Below are 19034 nucleotides of genomic sequence, written 5' to 3'. Positions count from 1 at the left end.
AGAGAAACAACGGAAGAAATGCTACGTCTTCACTTCGTCTTCAATCTCCTCGGTCGCAGTCACTTCCTTCAGGCGTGCACCGAACCAATTGCTCCACGTCAGCAATTGTGAGGGGTCACTCTTGTTATCATAATCTTCGGGGATAATCTTCACTGCTACGCAGGGGAATTATCTTTGGCGTTTGAATGAAAACTCCTCTTGATTCCAGGGACCTGTTACTCTGTGTGCACTAACAAACACATAAGTCTCACATTGTTTTATGTCAACAAACTCCAAAACATAAGGGGTCAATCGTTACACCAACAGGTTGATTAGTGGAAACGGAGATATTTCCACCCGTGAAATTGCATGGGTTGAAGGAATCGGCCACAAGTTAGAACATGCATTTTTGCGCCAAAAAAAAAGTTAGAACATGCATTGATGGATGGGTGGATCCATATACTTTAATCGGGTGTAGGTGCAATTTCCTGGGACGCATGGCCGCATGGGAACATGAATATACTCGGATCGTCGAGATGCATCTTTATTATTGAGATCAAGTCGAGAGAGCGGGTAGCTCCCTGAAATGGACGTGCAGAACTTGAGATGGCCAACTTGCCTTACTACTATTTAATAACCGCGCTAAGGACTAGGTGAACAGTGGTATCCTAATTCATCAGAGTTCAAATCCTGATACTCGCATTATTTCTAGATTTATTTCAGGATTTTCGGCGATGTGTTTTCAATGAGAGGTGACGTTTTCGTCGACGACGAGGCGCCTACGGTGACTTCCTAAATCTTAAGATGATATGCCGGTTCAGTCTCTCGAAGATGCACATAGGGGTAGGATATATGTGTGTGCATTCATAGGGATGAGTATATGCACGTGTATATAAGCGCTTGTGTCTGTACTTATGCTAAAAAATACTGTAGAATACAGTACAGCCTGCTGAAGCAATAGCAGAGCACCACGTGCGTGCGTTTGCTGTGACGGATCTCATCACTACGCATAGATTTTCTCTTATATACTACTGTATGATTTACTATTTACTAACGTGTTTTTATGTGAATGTACTAATACTGAATGTGTGTAACCTATATATGCAAAGTCCGGACGTGTCCTCATTTTGTTTGCATCCTCTTCATGCTTCAGTTTGAGCCAACAAAATGAACCATTATTAAGGGGGAAAAAGCTATATCAGACCTGTCTGGACCGTCTGGTTTGTTCGTTTTATCTCAAACGGACGCGCGCGAACAGAATGGGGTCGTGCAGTGAAGTTGGCCTTACAGGAGCTAGCACTGTGCCCTGGTCCAGTCAACACCTACTAGAAAGATGGAGATGGTATTGAGACGTGGCCTCTTGTCCAGCAACGGGCGTAGCAAAGCCGCTCACAGCAACTGCACCGCTGCTTTATGGTGAATGGGACTTTCCCCACACTACGCAGATGATAGATAGATACATGTGTGGGGTCTGGACTAGTCCACATAAAGACCAACAAACCGAGGAAAGAGAGATGTTTGCTTTGCTCGTGAAAGTTGAGTCTTTGGACCGAGAGAGACTGCACACCACCCCTTCCGTCCGTCAGCACAGCACCGCACCACCTACAAACTAATCAACATTCACGTGGATAGCAAAACTCACTACCACATCAAATATTTACTTGCATCGCTCCCCGCCAAGCAGTTGCGTGTAAGTTGATGCAATATATGGTAATTCCATAATTTATTTAGATCAAAAACAAAACTCAATAATTTGTAACAACTCAAACTAAGAAACTTGATGATTTAAAGCACAGATGCAAAACAGATAAGATGCAACCCAAAGCTCAAAAATTCAGAAGAAACATATTTCACATAAACAAGCACTAGGAGGATTATCAGCTTTCCTACCAGCTCAGCCCGGACCAAATTCAGTCACTTGATACATCATCACCATCATAATACAGTCATCAAATCTATAGACTAAACTAACAATTAAGGATCAACATCCATACTATATCATGCTCAGCACACGCACAAAATGTTTCACCGAGCACTAAAACACATCCATCTAGCCAACCAAACAGCCCGCAAGGCTCACCCGAGCACCTCTTGCGGCAAAATTCTCCCCTATCATCAACTAGCAGCACAAATCTTGGAATCGCCAAACCGGAAATAAAATTACAGCAGGCATCACCCTCCTTTCACCACCACCACCACCCTGGAAGAAAACTCAGGCTCCGGGACATGGAGGCCTCTGGAGGCCTAATCGACCATCAAACTGGATTAGCAATGCAGTGCACAATCACAGAGCACTATGAGTCTACCATCTCATCTTGCAATTCGCTTGGGGCAATCAGCCCTGGGATGGCAAGCATCCGTTGCCTTTCCTTTTCTCTTTGTACCGCAGCCTCTTCCGCATACAGATCCTTGTTATCCTAAATAAGCCAGCCACAGTTAAACCATCAGAAGAGGAGCTTGCACAAAGAACTTGTTACCAAAGCAGTATAGGATTGTCATCAACCTTATGATGGCATAACGAAATTTACCTGGGCTGAGAACTCCTTTGATTGCACCAGGAAGTCCCTAATATGGTTTTTGAAGCTTGGGAGGTCATGTCTCGAACCAAGGAGCCCATCAACAAACTTGGTCACCTGCGCAAGAAAATTTGCCAGGCTCATAATGGCACCAAGTCAATGACAGTATAGCTCTATATTAGGATGATCATACCTCAGCTGCCGTCATGTTAGGAAATGATGCTCCAAGAAGTTTGATTGTGTAGTCCCGTACAAACATGGCATTAGATGGATATGATGCCGTGGATGCATCCCATAGAGGTTCAGTTAGGCCATCAACCTACATATTATCAAACCTAATCAAGCAGACGCACACATACAAACACTAGATGTCATGATATTAATCATGCACAAGAAACATACCACACAAAACAAGTGTTGTAGCACCAAAACATGAAGTTTGAAGCCAGGCTTATGAAATGAATCTGTGAGAACTGCAAAAATCTCCTGCTCTATAGTCAAAAAATATGTTTTGTAGAACTGATTCGTGAATTCTGAAGCCTGCAAGGCAGCCGTATCAAAGAGTTAGCTTCCAAAGAATTACATACAGCAAAGAAAGGATGGACCAGATGTTCTTGCCTGAAAATTCTTCAGAATTTCCAATAAAAGACTAAGACCAGTCTCGGCAATGTTTCTCTCTGTATGTCTAAATGCCCAGTTGATCGAATCAATCACAAGCTTCAATTGCTGAAACAAACAGTCCGATAATCAAATTAAAGAGAAGGAATTTGGGTTGCTGTATTAATAGATACCATCAACAGGGCAAATAGTAATAATTAAAAAAAGTTACCACAAACCTGGCTGGAAAGCTGAATTAAAGCTTTGAAGCAATGGGTGCCGATAGCACGAAGTAAAGAGAAAAACTTGAGGCGGTGCTCAGGATAATCTTCAAAGTTTTTAGTAATCATCTGGCCAGACCGAACAATCAGCGAAATCTGGACGTGTAACTGAGTATGAACAGTAAAAACAAGGTTGCAATTCCTACCTCAAGAGTACACTGGAAAACAGCCTCGAATATACGAGGCACATCATCAAGCATTTCAGCTTTGTACCTTCAGTATAAATACAAAGATTAGAAATGATGGACAATAACAGCAGAGTAGTTAAGTATTAACAACAAATAACTGAATATGAAACCTAGATGACTGACAGAAGAATCTTCATACAAGCTAAAACTCACTAAGTAGAGAACATTTTAGTTCCCAGCTAGAGAAAAAATGGGTATCAAATTCAAGGCAATACTTGTTTATAATTGTTGCAAACAGGGACAGGACTTCAGATTCCCTTGCATCAGGCACATTTCTAGCATAATCACCAAGAATAGGATCCATCATTGGAGGAACAAACTGCTTCCCAAGGTGCGGTAGGTCTTCAGCTTTGTCCACAAATGTCTCAATCAATTTCAATGTTTCCCTCTTGATAGATCTGTTTGAAGTATTATATTATTATTCAGTAAGACAGATAAATGAAAAGAGAAGGATAGATATCAACGATTAATACCTTAAGAGTTTTACAAATGACGACTTTGAGGCATAAGGCCCCCCTTCAGCAATAGTGCTTGATACTAGCTCGCTGTACATTCTGATACAAATATAACACAAAGGATGCATTAGATTGTGACACATTGCTCGTAACTTTGCACAACCTCAAACTATGAAAACAAAATGGGGAGGCACAATGAGTAGCATTTTGGACTAGTATACAAGCAAATTTCGACAAGATTGGCTTGCCCCAGCTTAAAATTATCATGTACTCCATACTAGGCTGCCCAAGTTTACAGGACCAGGTGACACCAGGCAGGACTAGTCCAACGGAAGAGGTTATTTTTACTTCTCAAAACTTTGGAAGATGCTAACCAACACCCTATAATACTATAAACATCATGTGGATGCTAAAGAAAATACCTGTAAACTGTCAGCATGTCGAGGAAGATCAGTGAAATTTGTGGGAAAAAGTGTGGTCCAAGCGAAGTCGCAACACTTGTGTTTGTCTGCAATTGCAAATAGCAACATCATGTTAGTACCAAGTGAGCAATCACAAATAACATTACGTCCATACCACCCAGGGAGCAATTGCAAACATCATTGTCACCTTTAGCAACAAACTACTATTAGCAAATTTGTGAAGGTGTCACTAAGAACAGCATATACCATACTGGTGCTAATTCATAGTCTCCATACAGGCTGGTTGGTAAAAATGTCAACTAAAAGCACTATAATTTTCTACGATAAAAACACTCTAGCAAGCCTGTGAGTTCAGCTATCAAGTGTGTTTATGGTGCATTTGGCAAGTCCAGATAACTATTCTGTGCACAAACCAAGTGTTCAGGAGACTGATCTTTTTGAGGAATGACATGCAACTGAGTTTGGTCGTCTAACAAATATCATTTCTTGAAGTATACCAATCACAATCTTATAGTGAATTTATAAACTACGTAAAGAACTTCAAAGCAATAAACAGCCAACATCATTGTAGTTTACACTTGTAAAGCCACAATGATCAAATACAGCCTCGACTATTACCTGCAAGATGTTAAGAACAGATCTGATAACATCTTGGTTCTTCAGGATATCAATGCTTTGGCCTGCTTGTCCAATTATTTCTGCCCATTTCTGTCAAATCAAATCACAAGATAACATTGTAAATACTATCTTTAAAAGAAAGCATGAAGAATGCAAAAGTTAATGGTAAAACCAAACCTGATTAGGAAGGCTCATCAATCTCTTCAGGTATTCGTCCCTCTTAGTATTATCAGATTCAGCTTGAATCATGTGACCAACCTGAACAGTGAGCACAAAGGCACAAATAATATCAGGTTCGGCTTGAATCATGTGCTAGCCTGAACATTGAGCACAAAAGGGACAAATGGTAGTGCAAGTGATAGCCTATCCTGGCTCAATTTGTTCAACATACCGATTCATAAAACGTATGAATCTGATGCGGCTCAAGATCAAGAATTGTCGTAGCAAGGTTGGTGAGCAGTTCAGAAACAAATGGTTCGTTCTCGCCCACCTGGGAAATAGCAGGAAATACAAAACAAATGGGCACGTAAGTGGTGAGTATGGTATAGTATAAATGTGATGATGTGTGTCTAAATTGAGTTACCCACATGCGTTTAAGTAATACATAACTAGAAATAAATCAAAAGTCCATCAATTCAAATACAGAATTGAAGACAAAAGCAATGTGATTAATGAATCTACCTGTTGTGTCACAAACTTGCGCTTGCATTTCTGAACAATTTTCAGGAATGTATCACACGCCATATCCTGCAACAAGCAGTGTGTTACACACATTACATACAGTAGGATAGGAAATGTAGCAGTTGAAGAGGTACTTAAAACTTTCTGCAAATGCAGAGAGAAGCACAACTATGCACAGCAACAAAAACAGAAGCAGCGGACTGTAGGTGACCACAAATACTAATAATATACTCCCTACGAGCCATATTACTTGTTGCAGCTTTAGTACATAGTAATATGGACCGAAGGGAGTATGTGTTTCACACTACAAGAATTTTCCTGTTCCAACTGAAGAAACTACATGTGCATCACTGACCTGAACTCCAGGATGCATCTCATGCATGAACTCAAATAATTTGTTGACTACTGTCTTCAGAAACTTCCAATGAGCCCTGAGAAATCTTGGGTACTGACCGACCACATACCTATTAATTCAAACATTGGATCAGCAAAGATATTCTTTTGATAATTCCAAACATGAGAGAATTGAAGCAAACGCGCACATGATGTTACTCGCAATAACAGCTTTGTTGTCTTTCCCCTTCGTGATTTCACAGAGATTTAGCAAATCACGAATAACCATCACCAAGAATCTGTTCTCCTGCAATGTGAAGTGAAGTTAGTAAAGCGCCAAGTCCTCCACGAGCATTTATCGAAACCAAATAAATGAGGATAATGACAGGGAACAAACCTGTTCCTCCACCATAGAACCAGATATTGATCCAATAGCCCAGCATAGAGTATTGAGGTTATTCCAACTCCAGTCTTCTCCATTCAATTGCTTAGTCAATTTCTTCAACATCTGGAATAACAAAAGAAGTGTCAGAGTTGCGGCTTAAATTCAAAAGGGCAGTAAATAGAAAACATAAGCAGGGCATCAAATGTATAAACAAAATAGATATTTGCACCCTAGATACACAGACTGAACAGTCTCAAATGAATAATCGTGTTCATTGTCATTAATTGTATTAGTGTTTTGGCTAGATCTTATGGCATTTAAACAAAAAGACAAAGGAGTGCAATTGTACCACATATACTGCATACCAGCTCACAGTAGTGTATACTATGTGTTGCATAATTTCTGAAACTATAATGAAATAATGCGGAAAACATGAATGGCATACCTGTTGCTCTGTATCCTCATGATCAAGATGGGACAAATAGATCAACGTTTCCCTCATGATCTAGTATTAGAGTTAAAGAAGTGTCACATCAGTTTTATGATAGACCTCATAAAGCACCACAGCAACTTCGCAATTTGTTACCAACCTTATATTGGACAAGGACATCATTGTCCTTCATTGTTTCCCGTACAATATTGCCATTTTCATCTTCCACAATCAATACCTCTTCAGGCTTTGCCATCCGACAAATCATCAACATTCGTAACTTTGATAGTGGACTTGCATAAAGCTGCCTCCTTTGGTGAACAGCTGTACCAGTACCATCAACTCCAGGAATCATCTGGGCCTACAAGTTAAACATTGGTGTGACCAGAAGGATTTATAACTTGACTACGGAAAGAGTTCAGAAAGCAAGAAACAGACATAGAACAAAATGCAGCACATGGATGGAAATATATCACAACAACATAAGAAAATATCACCTCTGTTCCGAATTATAAACATTTTGGATATTTTAATATGGGGTACATACGGACTAAGATGAGTGAATAAACACACTAAAACACATCTATATATATACGATTTAGAAAGAAGTTAGAAGATCTAATAATTCAAAACGGAGGAAGTAGCATACATGATAGTTTTTTGACAGAATGCTTAAACTGAAAGCTGGATATATATCTAAATCATTAGAAAATCACGTGGACAGCTTTCCTAACAGAAACAAATTAAAAGCACCTGAAGCCCAATCATGCTTACAGCTGGTATTGCAGGCTCCATTTGATTGTGTGCTTCAAAAAGCTCCAAGACAAATACATTCCAGTAATCCAAACACACCTGTAAATAACCATCATGAGAATTACGCCATGTTTAATGTATATGCATGCTAAATCAAGTCTAATTTATTACCTTGAAAACTTCAGTGTCATCAACATATGATATTCCGATGAGGTACTCGAGACCAACAAGTAATGCAGCTCTATTTTCTGCAGAAGCCTCCAGTATGCGTATATGATTCTGCATGCACCAGAAAGAAAGAGATTACCACAAAACAATGGATCACACCAAAGAACAGATTTCCTTCTTTTGTATCATTATTACTTATATTACCAACTAGCATGTCTCTGTTTGTAGATCATGGAGTTTGAACATGCAAAACAATGACAAATATTGTTATAAAAATCCATTTTGTGTTACAGCTGGGAACGTGGTGATAACAGAATTAGGATCCTTACATCATCTACATGTCAAAGTTCATCTATACCATTTAACAAGGGTACATCCATAATGTGATGGATCTGACCTTGAAGAAGGCAGTGAAGAAGAGTGCCAGATTTTGTATGAATGCTTGTTCTTCATTGGAACCATTAGCATACGCATTGGGAATTGTTCCAGGAGGAAGAATAGCCTAAACAATGGAGAGAGAAATTCATTAATAAGTGTTCAAACGAAAAGCTTTAGAAAGAATAAAAACATAGTTTTTTTCCCTGAAATACATCATTCACCTGCAGCTGCAACATGAAAAATGTGTACATCTTCACATACTGCACATTATAAAAATCACCGAACTGAAGAGCAGCAACCTGCAAAGAAGAAGTCAAAACAATGTTGTGTCAATCTCAGGGTCACTTTTCTGCCACTATTATGTGACGCAACACAGTGCAGCCTAATAATCAAACTAAAAGACAGAATGTCATTGCATTAATCCAACAGAATAGTTGGAAACAACACGAAACTAAACATAGCTAACAGTATGTTTTCTTTACCTCTGTTAGACACTGAAGTGTAAGGTTCCGATAGGCAGCCATAGGAAAGAACTTCAGCAGCGTCTCCAGCTAATAACCATCAAGGGAAAAATTAAGACGGCTTTTCAAAGATAATGCTGAGATAAAAAATCTGGAGGAATGTAGAAAAAAGCAAAGTACCAATGGCGACTCAAATATGAATCCAACAGGAATCCATGATAAGAAAGCATGAAGCGTAGCCAATGTAGCACGGATCAGCTCAGAACTTTGTGTTGCAGATAGGACATACAAACACAGCTCGTGGATGAGTCGAAATTCACTGTTTCACAAGAAGGAAAATTAGGACAGAAGAGCTAAAATAGTAGTCCAACTAAAGAGTAAAGAAGAGATAAAAAAAGTAACGGAGTCTACTTCTACTCTATCAAATAAAAGCTGTTAGGCAGACACAAATGACAGATGGCCACAAACGAACCTGTTGAGTGAGGACTTGAGTTCTTTAATCTTCTGTTGTGTCATTTCACCTCTTGAAAAATCAAAAATTTCTTCACTTAAAAGCTGCAAATTATTTCATGGTTAATAATTGTTCTGATACATCAATTAAGCAGATGCGAATAGAAACACAGCTTGCCTTCAGTATAGCCATGCAGTTTTCACATATGGTTTCACTGCTCTTTGCTGCTGCAACAAGGTCAGGAATGAAGGATGTCCACCTGGCTGGCCACTCATGCTTCAGAACCTATTACGTTGGCCACAATTCAGAAAAAGTGGTTGTCAAATGCATTTATTCAGGTAATCAAAAAAAGTGAATGAGTTAAATGGATCAAGCAGTACTTACCTGCACCAATATAATGTTGAGCTTATTAACATAAAGCCTCTCTTGTCGAAAGGAAACCTCATTACTTGAGAGCTGGTAGAGTGCCAAAAGTGAACAGCGAAAAGAGTGCGTGAATCAGATTTATTTCATGAGAGAAATGACAAAGGTTTGCCGTATCTAACTAAGAAGTTAATCCTTGCCTGAACAATCACATCAGATATGTAATTCTTTATGCCGTCACGTTGTTCAACCGGCAATGCGTTCCACCTGTACTTGATAACACTTTCAAGTACCTAAAATATATTTGTAAAATAATCAATACATGACAAGAACTAAACGCAATAGCATATGCAGCAAGCAGCTGCATGCACCTACATAATCATATCATATGGATCCAATAACCTCAACTGCACACAGCAAAAGAAAGTCAAACAACAAAATTTGGTGATCATTATAATATCTTGTGTTCCCTTAAATGTTCAAAATCATCACTGCCCTAAAGGCTCAAAATTATCACTGCTCTAATAGCAGACACTACAACCATATATGTCAATTTTAAATATTTACAGTAGACTACCCGCCATGCACGAAAAGGACACCAACCAACATCAACCCATACAAGGTTTAGTACCAATAGCGTACATTTGTCAGTATTAACAACACGACAGATGGTTAATGTTCCTACTTATTTTGTCCATCTTGTGCGCAGATTTTGTACGGAAACAGAACAGTGCAGGGTAATGTGAACTGAAATGCGAGTAACTAAATCTCATGCAAAAATGGCACCCAGAACGATTAGATATAATAGTAGTATACTTAGGAATGACAGGAGAAAAATAAACGCTACTAGCTACATAACTTGCTTATGGACCATCAACATTTATCCTGGCCCATTTCACCCCCTCTACATCTGCTGTCATGGCGTCATCACCCATGTTTTTTGAGTTCAGTTTCAAGTCAAAAATAAAAATGATGGAAGAATTGCGCAAATATCGAAGGACAACTATCCTGACCAGATTTAAAATAGGCCCAAAAGAGGCAGAAGGAAAACAAGAGAAGACATGGCGTCTATCCCAGAAAACAACCTAAAGTATGTTTCTCCGCTCGCAGACAAACCAGGTATCTTTTGGATCATTCTAACTTAGTACTAATAATATAACAAACTATATAAACGTTCTTTATCTCCTACAGGAAAACCAATCAAGTGCATTCTAGTCATATAGTGAGATGCACAACAGCTGGCAGTAACTAGCCAATCAAATTAGTATCATACAAAATTACACATACGGCAATGGCGCTTGAGCTCACACGCCAAAGCAGAATCCTATTAGACATCCATCTTTTCTACACCATGGGATTTTCATGAAGCATACTGCATGTTCAAATGTGTTGGAACCCTGAAAGCCAAGCGACTAGGCATTTTAACTGCTTAAATACGGTTACGAGTTCGACAAGGAAAATATTAGCAGCGCCATTTCCTAATATAACCGGTGAACAACAGTAGCAAGTGTAATTAATAGCCAGTGCTAGCAGTACTGAATGTAAAACATGCATGATCTAATACAATACCAGCAGCAGCCACGGCATCAATCAACCTTTGTTCAAGTGTGAACTACCTTCTAAACTTTTGCAATAAGGCATTCAGGAGCAGAGACTTACTTGGAGGGCAAAGAACTTGGTGTTGAGGTTCTGGGAGTTCTGCAGGATGTGCACCACTTGCAGCCACATGTCAGGGTTGTTTTGCAGATCCCGCAGTATCAGATCAGCGGCGCTCCTCTGAAACAAAGCAGACCGTTTCATCAATCAGCAAAGGTGAAAACAAGCGCATAAACCACAGCAGTAGTAGCATAACCCCAGCGCTGCATCTACGCCTAGCATGCAATCGGTTTCCAGGTTGGGGAACCAGAAATAGTAGAAGATACAACAAACATGCAGCGGCAGCAAGCATCGGCCCCCTGTGGTGTATTCAGCCATTTCGGTCAGATGATCACCGCTAAGTCTTCTCCACCGACCAAACCCTATCTCGCTACGAAACTTACCGCTGCCGTCCAGTCCTGAACCCCGAGCCCATAGAGGACCCCCTTCTCTAGAGAGCGGACTAGCAACTAGCATCTAGCGCGTGGCCCGGAAGCCTGGACGGACCAAACCCTAGGTCTCGGCGGGGAGGCGGGCGGCGCTCGGCCGACCGAAACAGACTAGCAAACGCGTGCGCTGGGGGGAGGGGGGGCCGGCGGCGGGGTTGGACGCGGTTACCTCCTCCTTAGATCCGGTGCCATAGAAGGCGGCGACGGTGGCGTCGAGCACGGGGACATCTATCGGCTGGCTCAGATCCCTCAGCTTCTCCGCCATGGCGGCGGGCGGGGGGAGCGCACCGGTGTGTCGGGGGTCGGGTGGGGGGCGGAGCAGGGGGGAGCCGGGGCGGCGGGAGGGGGCGGGGGGGCGGAACCCTAGCGCGTCGGCGGTGGCGAGGGAGCGGCGGCGGCGAGGGGGATGGGGAGGAGGAAAGGGGGGGAGGATTTTTATTTTGGATTTTTGGTTTCGGGGGGTTTAAGAGGGAGCAGGGTTGCTGACAAACCACGCGAACCTCTCCCCTGCCCAGCGGACTGCGCGGCTAGGCCCCTGGGCGGTTTCCTATTTGCGATCGGGTCCCTCCCTCCGTTCCTGCGCTGACCCGATTCAAAAATGGAGGGTGGGGATGGGAACCTCCCTCCTCCCTCGGTCAGTGCACTCTATCCTTTTCCTTCTTTTTACCTTTTCTTTTTTCTTTTGGTTGAAAAAATGAACCCATAGGTTCATCTTTGAGGATACCTTCTGGGCTCGAGTCCTCGATGCTTGACCGAGGCTCGTGTACTTAGATTTAGATCATCTTCGGCACTGATCTCGGTGTGTTTTTTCAACTTCGCATTGAGTATGTCCCGATGTACTCGTTGTACTATGTAGTGTGTGTGTGTGTGTGTTTACGTGAAGGTGCTCGGATTGCTCGCGTTATCTGAGAGTTGCCCTTTAGGCCCTTGCGTAGGAGCGGTTTGTTGATCTTTGTCGTGTTTTGAAGGACGGACAAACTGGCCGCCCGAGCCGGTCAAAAGGTGCATTTATCGCCCTCCCGCCAAATCCGGTGGCTTGCCCGTTCAAAATTTGGAGAAGGGGTTACTTTGTCTGGACTCGACATCCAAGCTAGCGGCAACCGTAATGAAACCATGCCTCGAGGTCGAAGACGGTTTCGTATCAGATGCGGACGATGTTGACAAGTCGGGTCTTTTTTTTTTGAGCGTGAGATGAGTCATTTGCAAACGGACCTCGTCTGCCTAGCCCATGCACACTCATGCTTAGCCCCATGCGGTCTTTCCTATTTCTGATCGAGTCCATCCCTCCATCCATGCGCAAACTCAATTCAAAATGGATGTCGGGGATGGAACACCTCCTCACTCAATGATATCCCTTTTTCTTTTTTCTTTTTTCTTTTTTCTCTTTCCTTTTGAACCTCTGTGTTTATCTCTGAAACCTTTAGGCTCAAGTTTTTAATGCTTGGTCGCACATGTGCTAAGATTATCTCAGCATTGATTTTGATATGCTTTTGTGAACTTCTCCTTGATCGTGTTGCGCCGATTGTGCAACGCGTGTGTGTATTTGCGTGAAAGTGCCCGAACCACTCACATTATCTGAGAGTTATCTGGCTTTCACCATACATAAGAGCAACACGTTGGTTTCAATCATCATGTTTTAAAAAGTCAGACTAGCCTCCCGAGCTAGTTAGGGGTGCATTTATCACCCTCCCGCCAAGCCCGGTGACCTACCCCCATAAAAGTTTGAAGGAGTTACTTTGTCATGGACTTAGTGTCCAAGTTAGTTGCAACCATGTATCGAGGTTGACAACGGTTTTCGTATCAGACATGGATGGCGTGACAAATCGGTCTTTTTGTGGAGTGTAAGATGATCCGTATTAAACAAAATAAATGGCACAAATCAGGTATTTATTTATAAAATATTTGATCATATTAGTCTTTGTTAATCCAGACATTGATCACCTTCTCGTGTTAGTCTGTAACCGACCATTGCCATGGGCATTCCAGTCATTTTGGGCATACTGATTGTCAAAGTCTAAGTTCATGCATAATTAAATTAATGTGGAGTTTAATGACAATTATGTTATGTACGCATTAAATTTGATCAACTGTGTGTTAGTACAACAACGACGTTCCCATGCCCATTGAGCCCCCCATACTTTCCTCTTTTTATTTGGGTCCCTCCCCACCTCCCAACGCAAGCAAAATGAAGGGTGGAGATGGAATCTCTTTTGTGTTGAGCACCCCATGGACATCACCATGGATCCTACACCAACACCCTAAGTGCCAAGTGGACCGATGACTAGAGGACGCGCACCTGCCATTGAAGCTGAGGTTAACTCGCTCCTCTTTAAACTACCCTTACATTCATATGAGACATGGCTATTACCTCATACTGAGAACCTATGCATACTCAGGTAGCAAGGGAGCAGCCATGGAGAAGCAAGGGGACAAGGATGAGCCATGGTGGAAGAGGAGCAAGGAAAAGAAGAAGAGAAGGTTGTCCTTGCGCTACAGCCGAACATCTGTACTGCTAGACAAACGTCCAGGCTAAGCCCAAATGAAATGGCTCCCTTGATAGTCGACCGGTATTTATGTCTGGACTCAACCCGGACATCTGGCTAGGCAACAAAAGCCTTGGCACTCAAGCCGGACATCCGACCTACTGTCCGGACATCCGACACCTGGAGCGCATCCCTATGGAGCCCGAGCCCTAGGACCTGCCGAAACATCCGGACAACAATTCAGACATCGGACCCTTCAACAGTCGGACATCTGGCTAGCTAGCTAGACGCTGGTATATGTGCTAATTTGAATAAGTGGCCTTGTATCGCCTCTCCCACCTACCCTATTTATCATCTAGACTATAAATACTCCTTCCTCACTTCCTCCTAGGGTTAGCAAAGCATAATAGAAAATACTTGAGAGGGCTTTGCTCATCTATCACTATAATGGAGATCAAGGCCTCCTTTGGAGAAGATACATCTTGGATTCAAGACCTACATCTCTTCTTGAGATTTGGAGAAGACTGCCCCTCAAGATTGTTGGGGAACGTTGCATGGAAAACAAAACAAATTCTACGCACACGCAAGATCTATACATGGAGATGCATAGCTACGAGAGGGGGAGAGCATCTGCATACCCTTGTAGATCGCTAAGCAGAAGCGTTTATCAGCGCGGTTGATGTAGTCATACACCTTCACGACCCGTCCCGATCAAGTACCGAACGTACGACACCTCCGCGTTCATCACACGTTCAGCTCGATGACGTCCTCGCCTTCTCGATCCAGCAAGAGAGGCGAAGTAATAGATGAGTTTCGGCAGCACGACGGTGTGGTGACGATGGTGGTGAAACTATTCTGTAGGGCTTCGCCAAGCACTACAGATGTGGACGGAGGAGGAACTAGAACTACAGGGATAGGGGCACCACACACGGCTTGGGAAATCGTGGTATGTGTTGCCCCCTCCCCTCCTCACATATATATAGGTGGAGGGGAGAGGAGGCTTCCTAGGGAGCCCCGTGAAGAAAATATGCCCTAGAAGCAATAATAAAGTTGTTATTTTATATTTCCTTATTCTTGGTAAATGTTTATTATTCATGCTGAATTGTATTAACCGGAAACTTGATACATGTGTAGATACATAGACAAAACACCGTGTCCCTAGTAAGCCCCTACTAGACTAGCTCGTTAATCAAAGATGGTTAAGTTTCCTAACCATGGACATGTGTTGTCATTTGATGAATGGGATCACATCATTAGGAGAGTGATGTGATGGACAACACCCATCCATTAGCTTAGCATAATGGTCGTTCAGTTTTATTGTTATTGCTTTCTTCATGTCAAATACATATTCCTTCGACTATGAGATTATGCAACTCCGGGATACTAGAGGAATGCCTTGTGTGTTATCAAACGTTACAACATAATTGAGTGGTTATAAAGATGCTCCACGGGTATCTTCGAAGGTGTTTGTTGGGCTGGCATAGATCGAGATTAGGATTTGTCACTCCGAGTAACGGAGAGGTATCTCTGGGCCCTCTCGGTAATGCACATCATAAGAAGCCTTGCAACAAAGTGACTAATGGGTTGGTTGCAGGATGATGTATTGCGGAATGAGTAAAGAGACTTGACGGTAACGAGATTGAACTAGGTATGTAGATACCGACGATCGAATCTCGGGCAAGTAACATACCGATGACAAAAGGAATAACGTATGATGTCATTACTGTCAGGGATATACCCCGCGGTATGATCCGGCCGGAGTTATAACCCGGCTGGGACTTAGTAAACCGGCAGGTGGTAAACCGGTTGGTGTTAAGCCAGACGGTAAATTGGCAGGTTGTTAAACCGGCTGACAATTAAGACAGACAGGTAAAATAGACAGTTAACTCAGACGGTAAACCGGCAGGTTGTTAAACTGGCTGACAGTTAAGACATGAGTTAAGTCAGATGATAACTCAGCAGACATTCTTAAACCGGCAGACCATCTTAAACCGACACTAGTTAACTCCCGGCAGACTATGTTAAACCGGCACCAGTTAACTCCCGGCAGGCAGTGGTAACTGGGTTGCCATGAGTTATAAAGCCCGAGACGTTATGAAGCCCAAGATGTTAAGAAGCCCAAGAAGAGAAGTCATAATAGTTAAGTCTTAAGTCCGAGTTGGACTCTACATGTAACCCGCCCCTTCAACATATATAAGAAGGAGTAGGGCTCCCCAAAGAGGGACAAGTAAGGAGAAACAATCTTAAAGGGTTAGGGTTAACTGGGAGAGCCGGTTTACGGTGACTTCCTCGTGATCATAATGAAAGATAGCCCCAAACAACACGTAGGGTTGTTACGCATGATGTTTCCCAAGGCCCGAAGCTGTCTAAATCCTTGTCTTGTGTTGCATATCTCGATTCCGCTCAACCCCTCTCAAGCTACCACATAGATGCGTTGGCCTCATGACTAAGTCCTCACACTAGGACATCTGCCGTGACAATTCCACGACAATTACGGTTCGACCGATAAAGATCTTCGTAGAATATGTAGGAACCAATATGAGCATCCAAGTTTCGCTATTGGTTATTGACCGGAGAGGTGTCTCGGGCATGTCTACATAGTTCTCGAACCCGTAGGGTCCGCACGCTTAACGTTCGATGATGATTTTGTATTACATGAGTTATGTGATTTGGTGACAACATGTTGTTCGGAGTCCCAGATGAGATCACGGACATGATGAGGAGTCTCGAAATGGTCGAGAGGTAAAGATTGATATATAGGATGATAGTATTTGGACACCGGAAGTGCTCTGGAGGGTACCGGGTACATATCGCATCACCGGAAGGGGTTCCGAGCTCCCCCGACAAAGATATGGGCCTAATGGGCCAAAAGGGGAAAACGCAGTAGCCAACAGGGGCTGCCGCGCCCCCCCCCCCCCATATGGGCCTCACCTGAGGGGAAGGAAAGAGGGGAAGAGAGAAGGAAGGGGAGGGATTCGGCCTCCCCCTTCCTTCCCTCTTCCCCCCTCCTTCCTTTCCCCTCCGGTAAACATGGTAAGGGGGCAAATTGGACTAGGGTCCCAAGTAGGATTCCTCCTACTTGGGGCGCCCCAAGGCCGCCCCTCCCCCTCCCACCTATATATACGTGGGGAGGGGGCGCCTAGAACACACACCAACAATTGTTAGCCATGTGTGGCGCCCCCTCCACAGTTTACGCCTCCAGTCATATCTTCGTAGTGCTTAGGCGAAGCCCTGCGCGGATCACTTCACCATCACCGTCACCATGCCTCATGTTGACAGAACTCTCCTTCGACACTTTGTTGGATCAAGAGTTCGAGGGACGTCATTGAGTTGAACGTGTGCAGAACTCAGAGGTGTCATACGTTCGGTGCTTGATTGGTCAGAACGAGAAGAAGTTCGGCTACATCAACCGCGTTGTCAAATGCTTCTTCTTTCGGCCTACGAGGGTACATGGACACACTCTACCCCTCTCGTTGCTATGCATCTCCTAGATAGATCTTGCGTGAGCGTAGGATTTTTTTTGAAATTACATGCTACGTTTCCCAACAGTGGCATCCGAGCCAGGTCTATGCATAGATGATTTGCACGAGTAGAACACAAAGAGTTGTGGGCGGTGATCGTCATACTGCTTACCACCAATGTCTTATTTTGATTCGACGGTATTGTTGGATGAAGCGGCCCGGACCAACCTTACATGACCACGTTCATGAGACCGGTTCCACCGACAGACATGCAACTAGTTTTGCATAAAGGTGGCTGGCGGGTGTCTGTTTCTCCTACTTTAATTGAATCAAATTTGACTGCAGTCGGTCCATGTTGAAGGTTAAAACAGCAAACTTGATAAATCATCGTTGTGGTTTTGATGCGTAGGTAAGAACGGTTCTTGCTAGAAGCCCGTAGCAGCCATGTAAAACTTGCAACAACAAAGTAGAGGACGTCTAACTTGTTTTTGCAGGGCATGTTGTGATGCAATATGCTCAAGACATGATGTGATATACATTATTGCATGAGATGATCATGTTTTCTAAAAGTTATCGGCAACCGGCAGGAGCCTTATGGTTATATCTTTATTGTATGAAATGCAAATGCCATGTAATTGCTTTACTTTATCACTATGCGTTAGCGATAGTTGTAGAAGCAATAGTTGGCGAGACGACCACGACGCGATGATGGAGATCAAGGTGTCAAGCCGGTGATGATGGAGCTCATGACGATGCTTTGGAGACGGAGATCAAAAGCACGAGATGATGATGGCCATATCATGTCACATATTTTGATTACATGTGATGTTTATCTTCTATGCATCTTATTTTGCTTAGTACGGCGGTAGCTATAGGATAATCCCTTAACTAAATTTCAAGGTATAAGTGTTCTCCCTGAGTATGCACCATTGCGACAGTTCGTCACGTGGAGACACCACGTGATGATCGGGTGTGATAGACTCTACGTTCACATACAATGTGTCGTGGAATTGTCACGGCGGATGCCCTAGTGGAAGGACTTAGTCGCAGGGCCATCGCAACTAGGTTAGCTTAAAGGGGTTAAACGGGACAAAGGACGAAGAGAGTTTATAATGGTTCGGCCCCTTACTATGAAGGTAAAGGCCTACTCCAGTTTGTGATTGTATTACTAGGGCTTCAATTACCAGGGAGCGAATACACTTGACCCAGTTCTCGATCTGTTGTTTCTTGCCCTTGAACCGCCGCTGGGTCGTCCCTTTATATACACAGGTTGACACTCGACAGTTTAAAGAGTCCCGGCCGGCTCATACAAACGTGTCCGGCTCGGTGACTAACTACTATTGCCTTAGAATACAAGTCATACATGCGGCGGTTCATCCTCTTAGGCCTCAAATCCCTTCTAAGTCTTGGGCCGCCAATGGGCTTATAATGACCTACCATCTTCATTGACAAGTCGCCAGTGGTATGACCCGGCCCCTCCTGGGCGGTTCATACCCAGTAGTTATATCTCCAACATTAGGCCCCAGGTTGATTTGAACTTGTTCATG

General features: G+C 43.1%; 1 protein-coding gene across 2 annotated transcripts; it reads right to left on the bottom strand.

Moving 5' to 3' along the window:
• Window positions 1–1812: 1812 nt before the first annotated feature.
• On the bottom strand, window positions 1813–11913 carry LOC125553257 (protein EXPORTIN 1A-like). 2 transcript variants are annotated; one of them, XM_048717062.1, is made up of 31 exons: window positions 11713–11913; window positions 11119–11235; window positions 9660–9752; window positions 9481–9552; window positions 9274–9381; window positions 9118–9200; window positions 8826–8964; window positions 8667–8735; window positions 8406–8483; window positions 8204–8308; window positions 7810–7917; window positions 7639–7737; window positions 7046–7246; window positions 6901–6960; window positions 6468–6578; window positions 6280–6377; window positions 6093–6201; window positions 5738–5803; window positions 5448–5546; window positions 5234–5314; window positions 5057–5146; window positions 4439–4524; window positions 4035–4115; window positions 3777–3959; window positions 3520–3586; window positions 3332–3442; window positions 3114–3221; window positions 2898–3035; window positions 2689–2814; window positions 2508–2612; window positions 1813–2396 (listed from the first exon to the last, which is right to left on the bottom strand). In XM_048717062.1, the coding sequence occupies exons 1-31, from the start codon at window positions 11806–11808 to the stop codon at window positions 2274–2276; spliced, it is 3210 nt and encodes a 1069-aa protein (XP_048573019.1). In that variant the 5' UTR covers window positions 11809–11913; the 3' UTR covers window positions 1813–2273. The 2 variants fall into 2 exon arrangements, with proteins under 2 accessions (XP_048573019.1, XP_048573020.1); XM_048717063.1 differs by having other exon boundaries at window positions 7660–7737; window positions 11713–11912.
• Between the last annotated feature and the right edge of the window lie 7121 nt (window positions 11914–19034).

This window comes from Triticum urartu, chromosome 4 (assembly GCF_003073215.2).
Source record: "Triticum urartu cultivar G1812 chromosome 4, Tu2.1, whole genome shotgun sequence".
NCBI lineage: Eukaryota > Viridiplantae > Streptophyta > Magnoliopsida > Poales > Poaceae > Triticum > Triticum urartu.
This window is presented reverse-complemented; position numbering and strand designations above follow the sequence as displayed.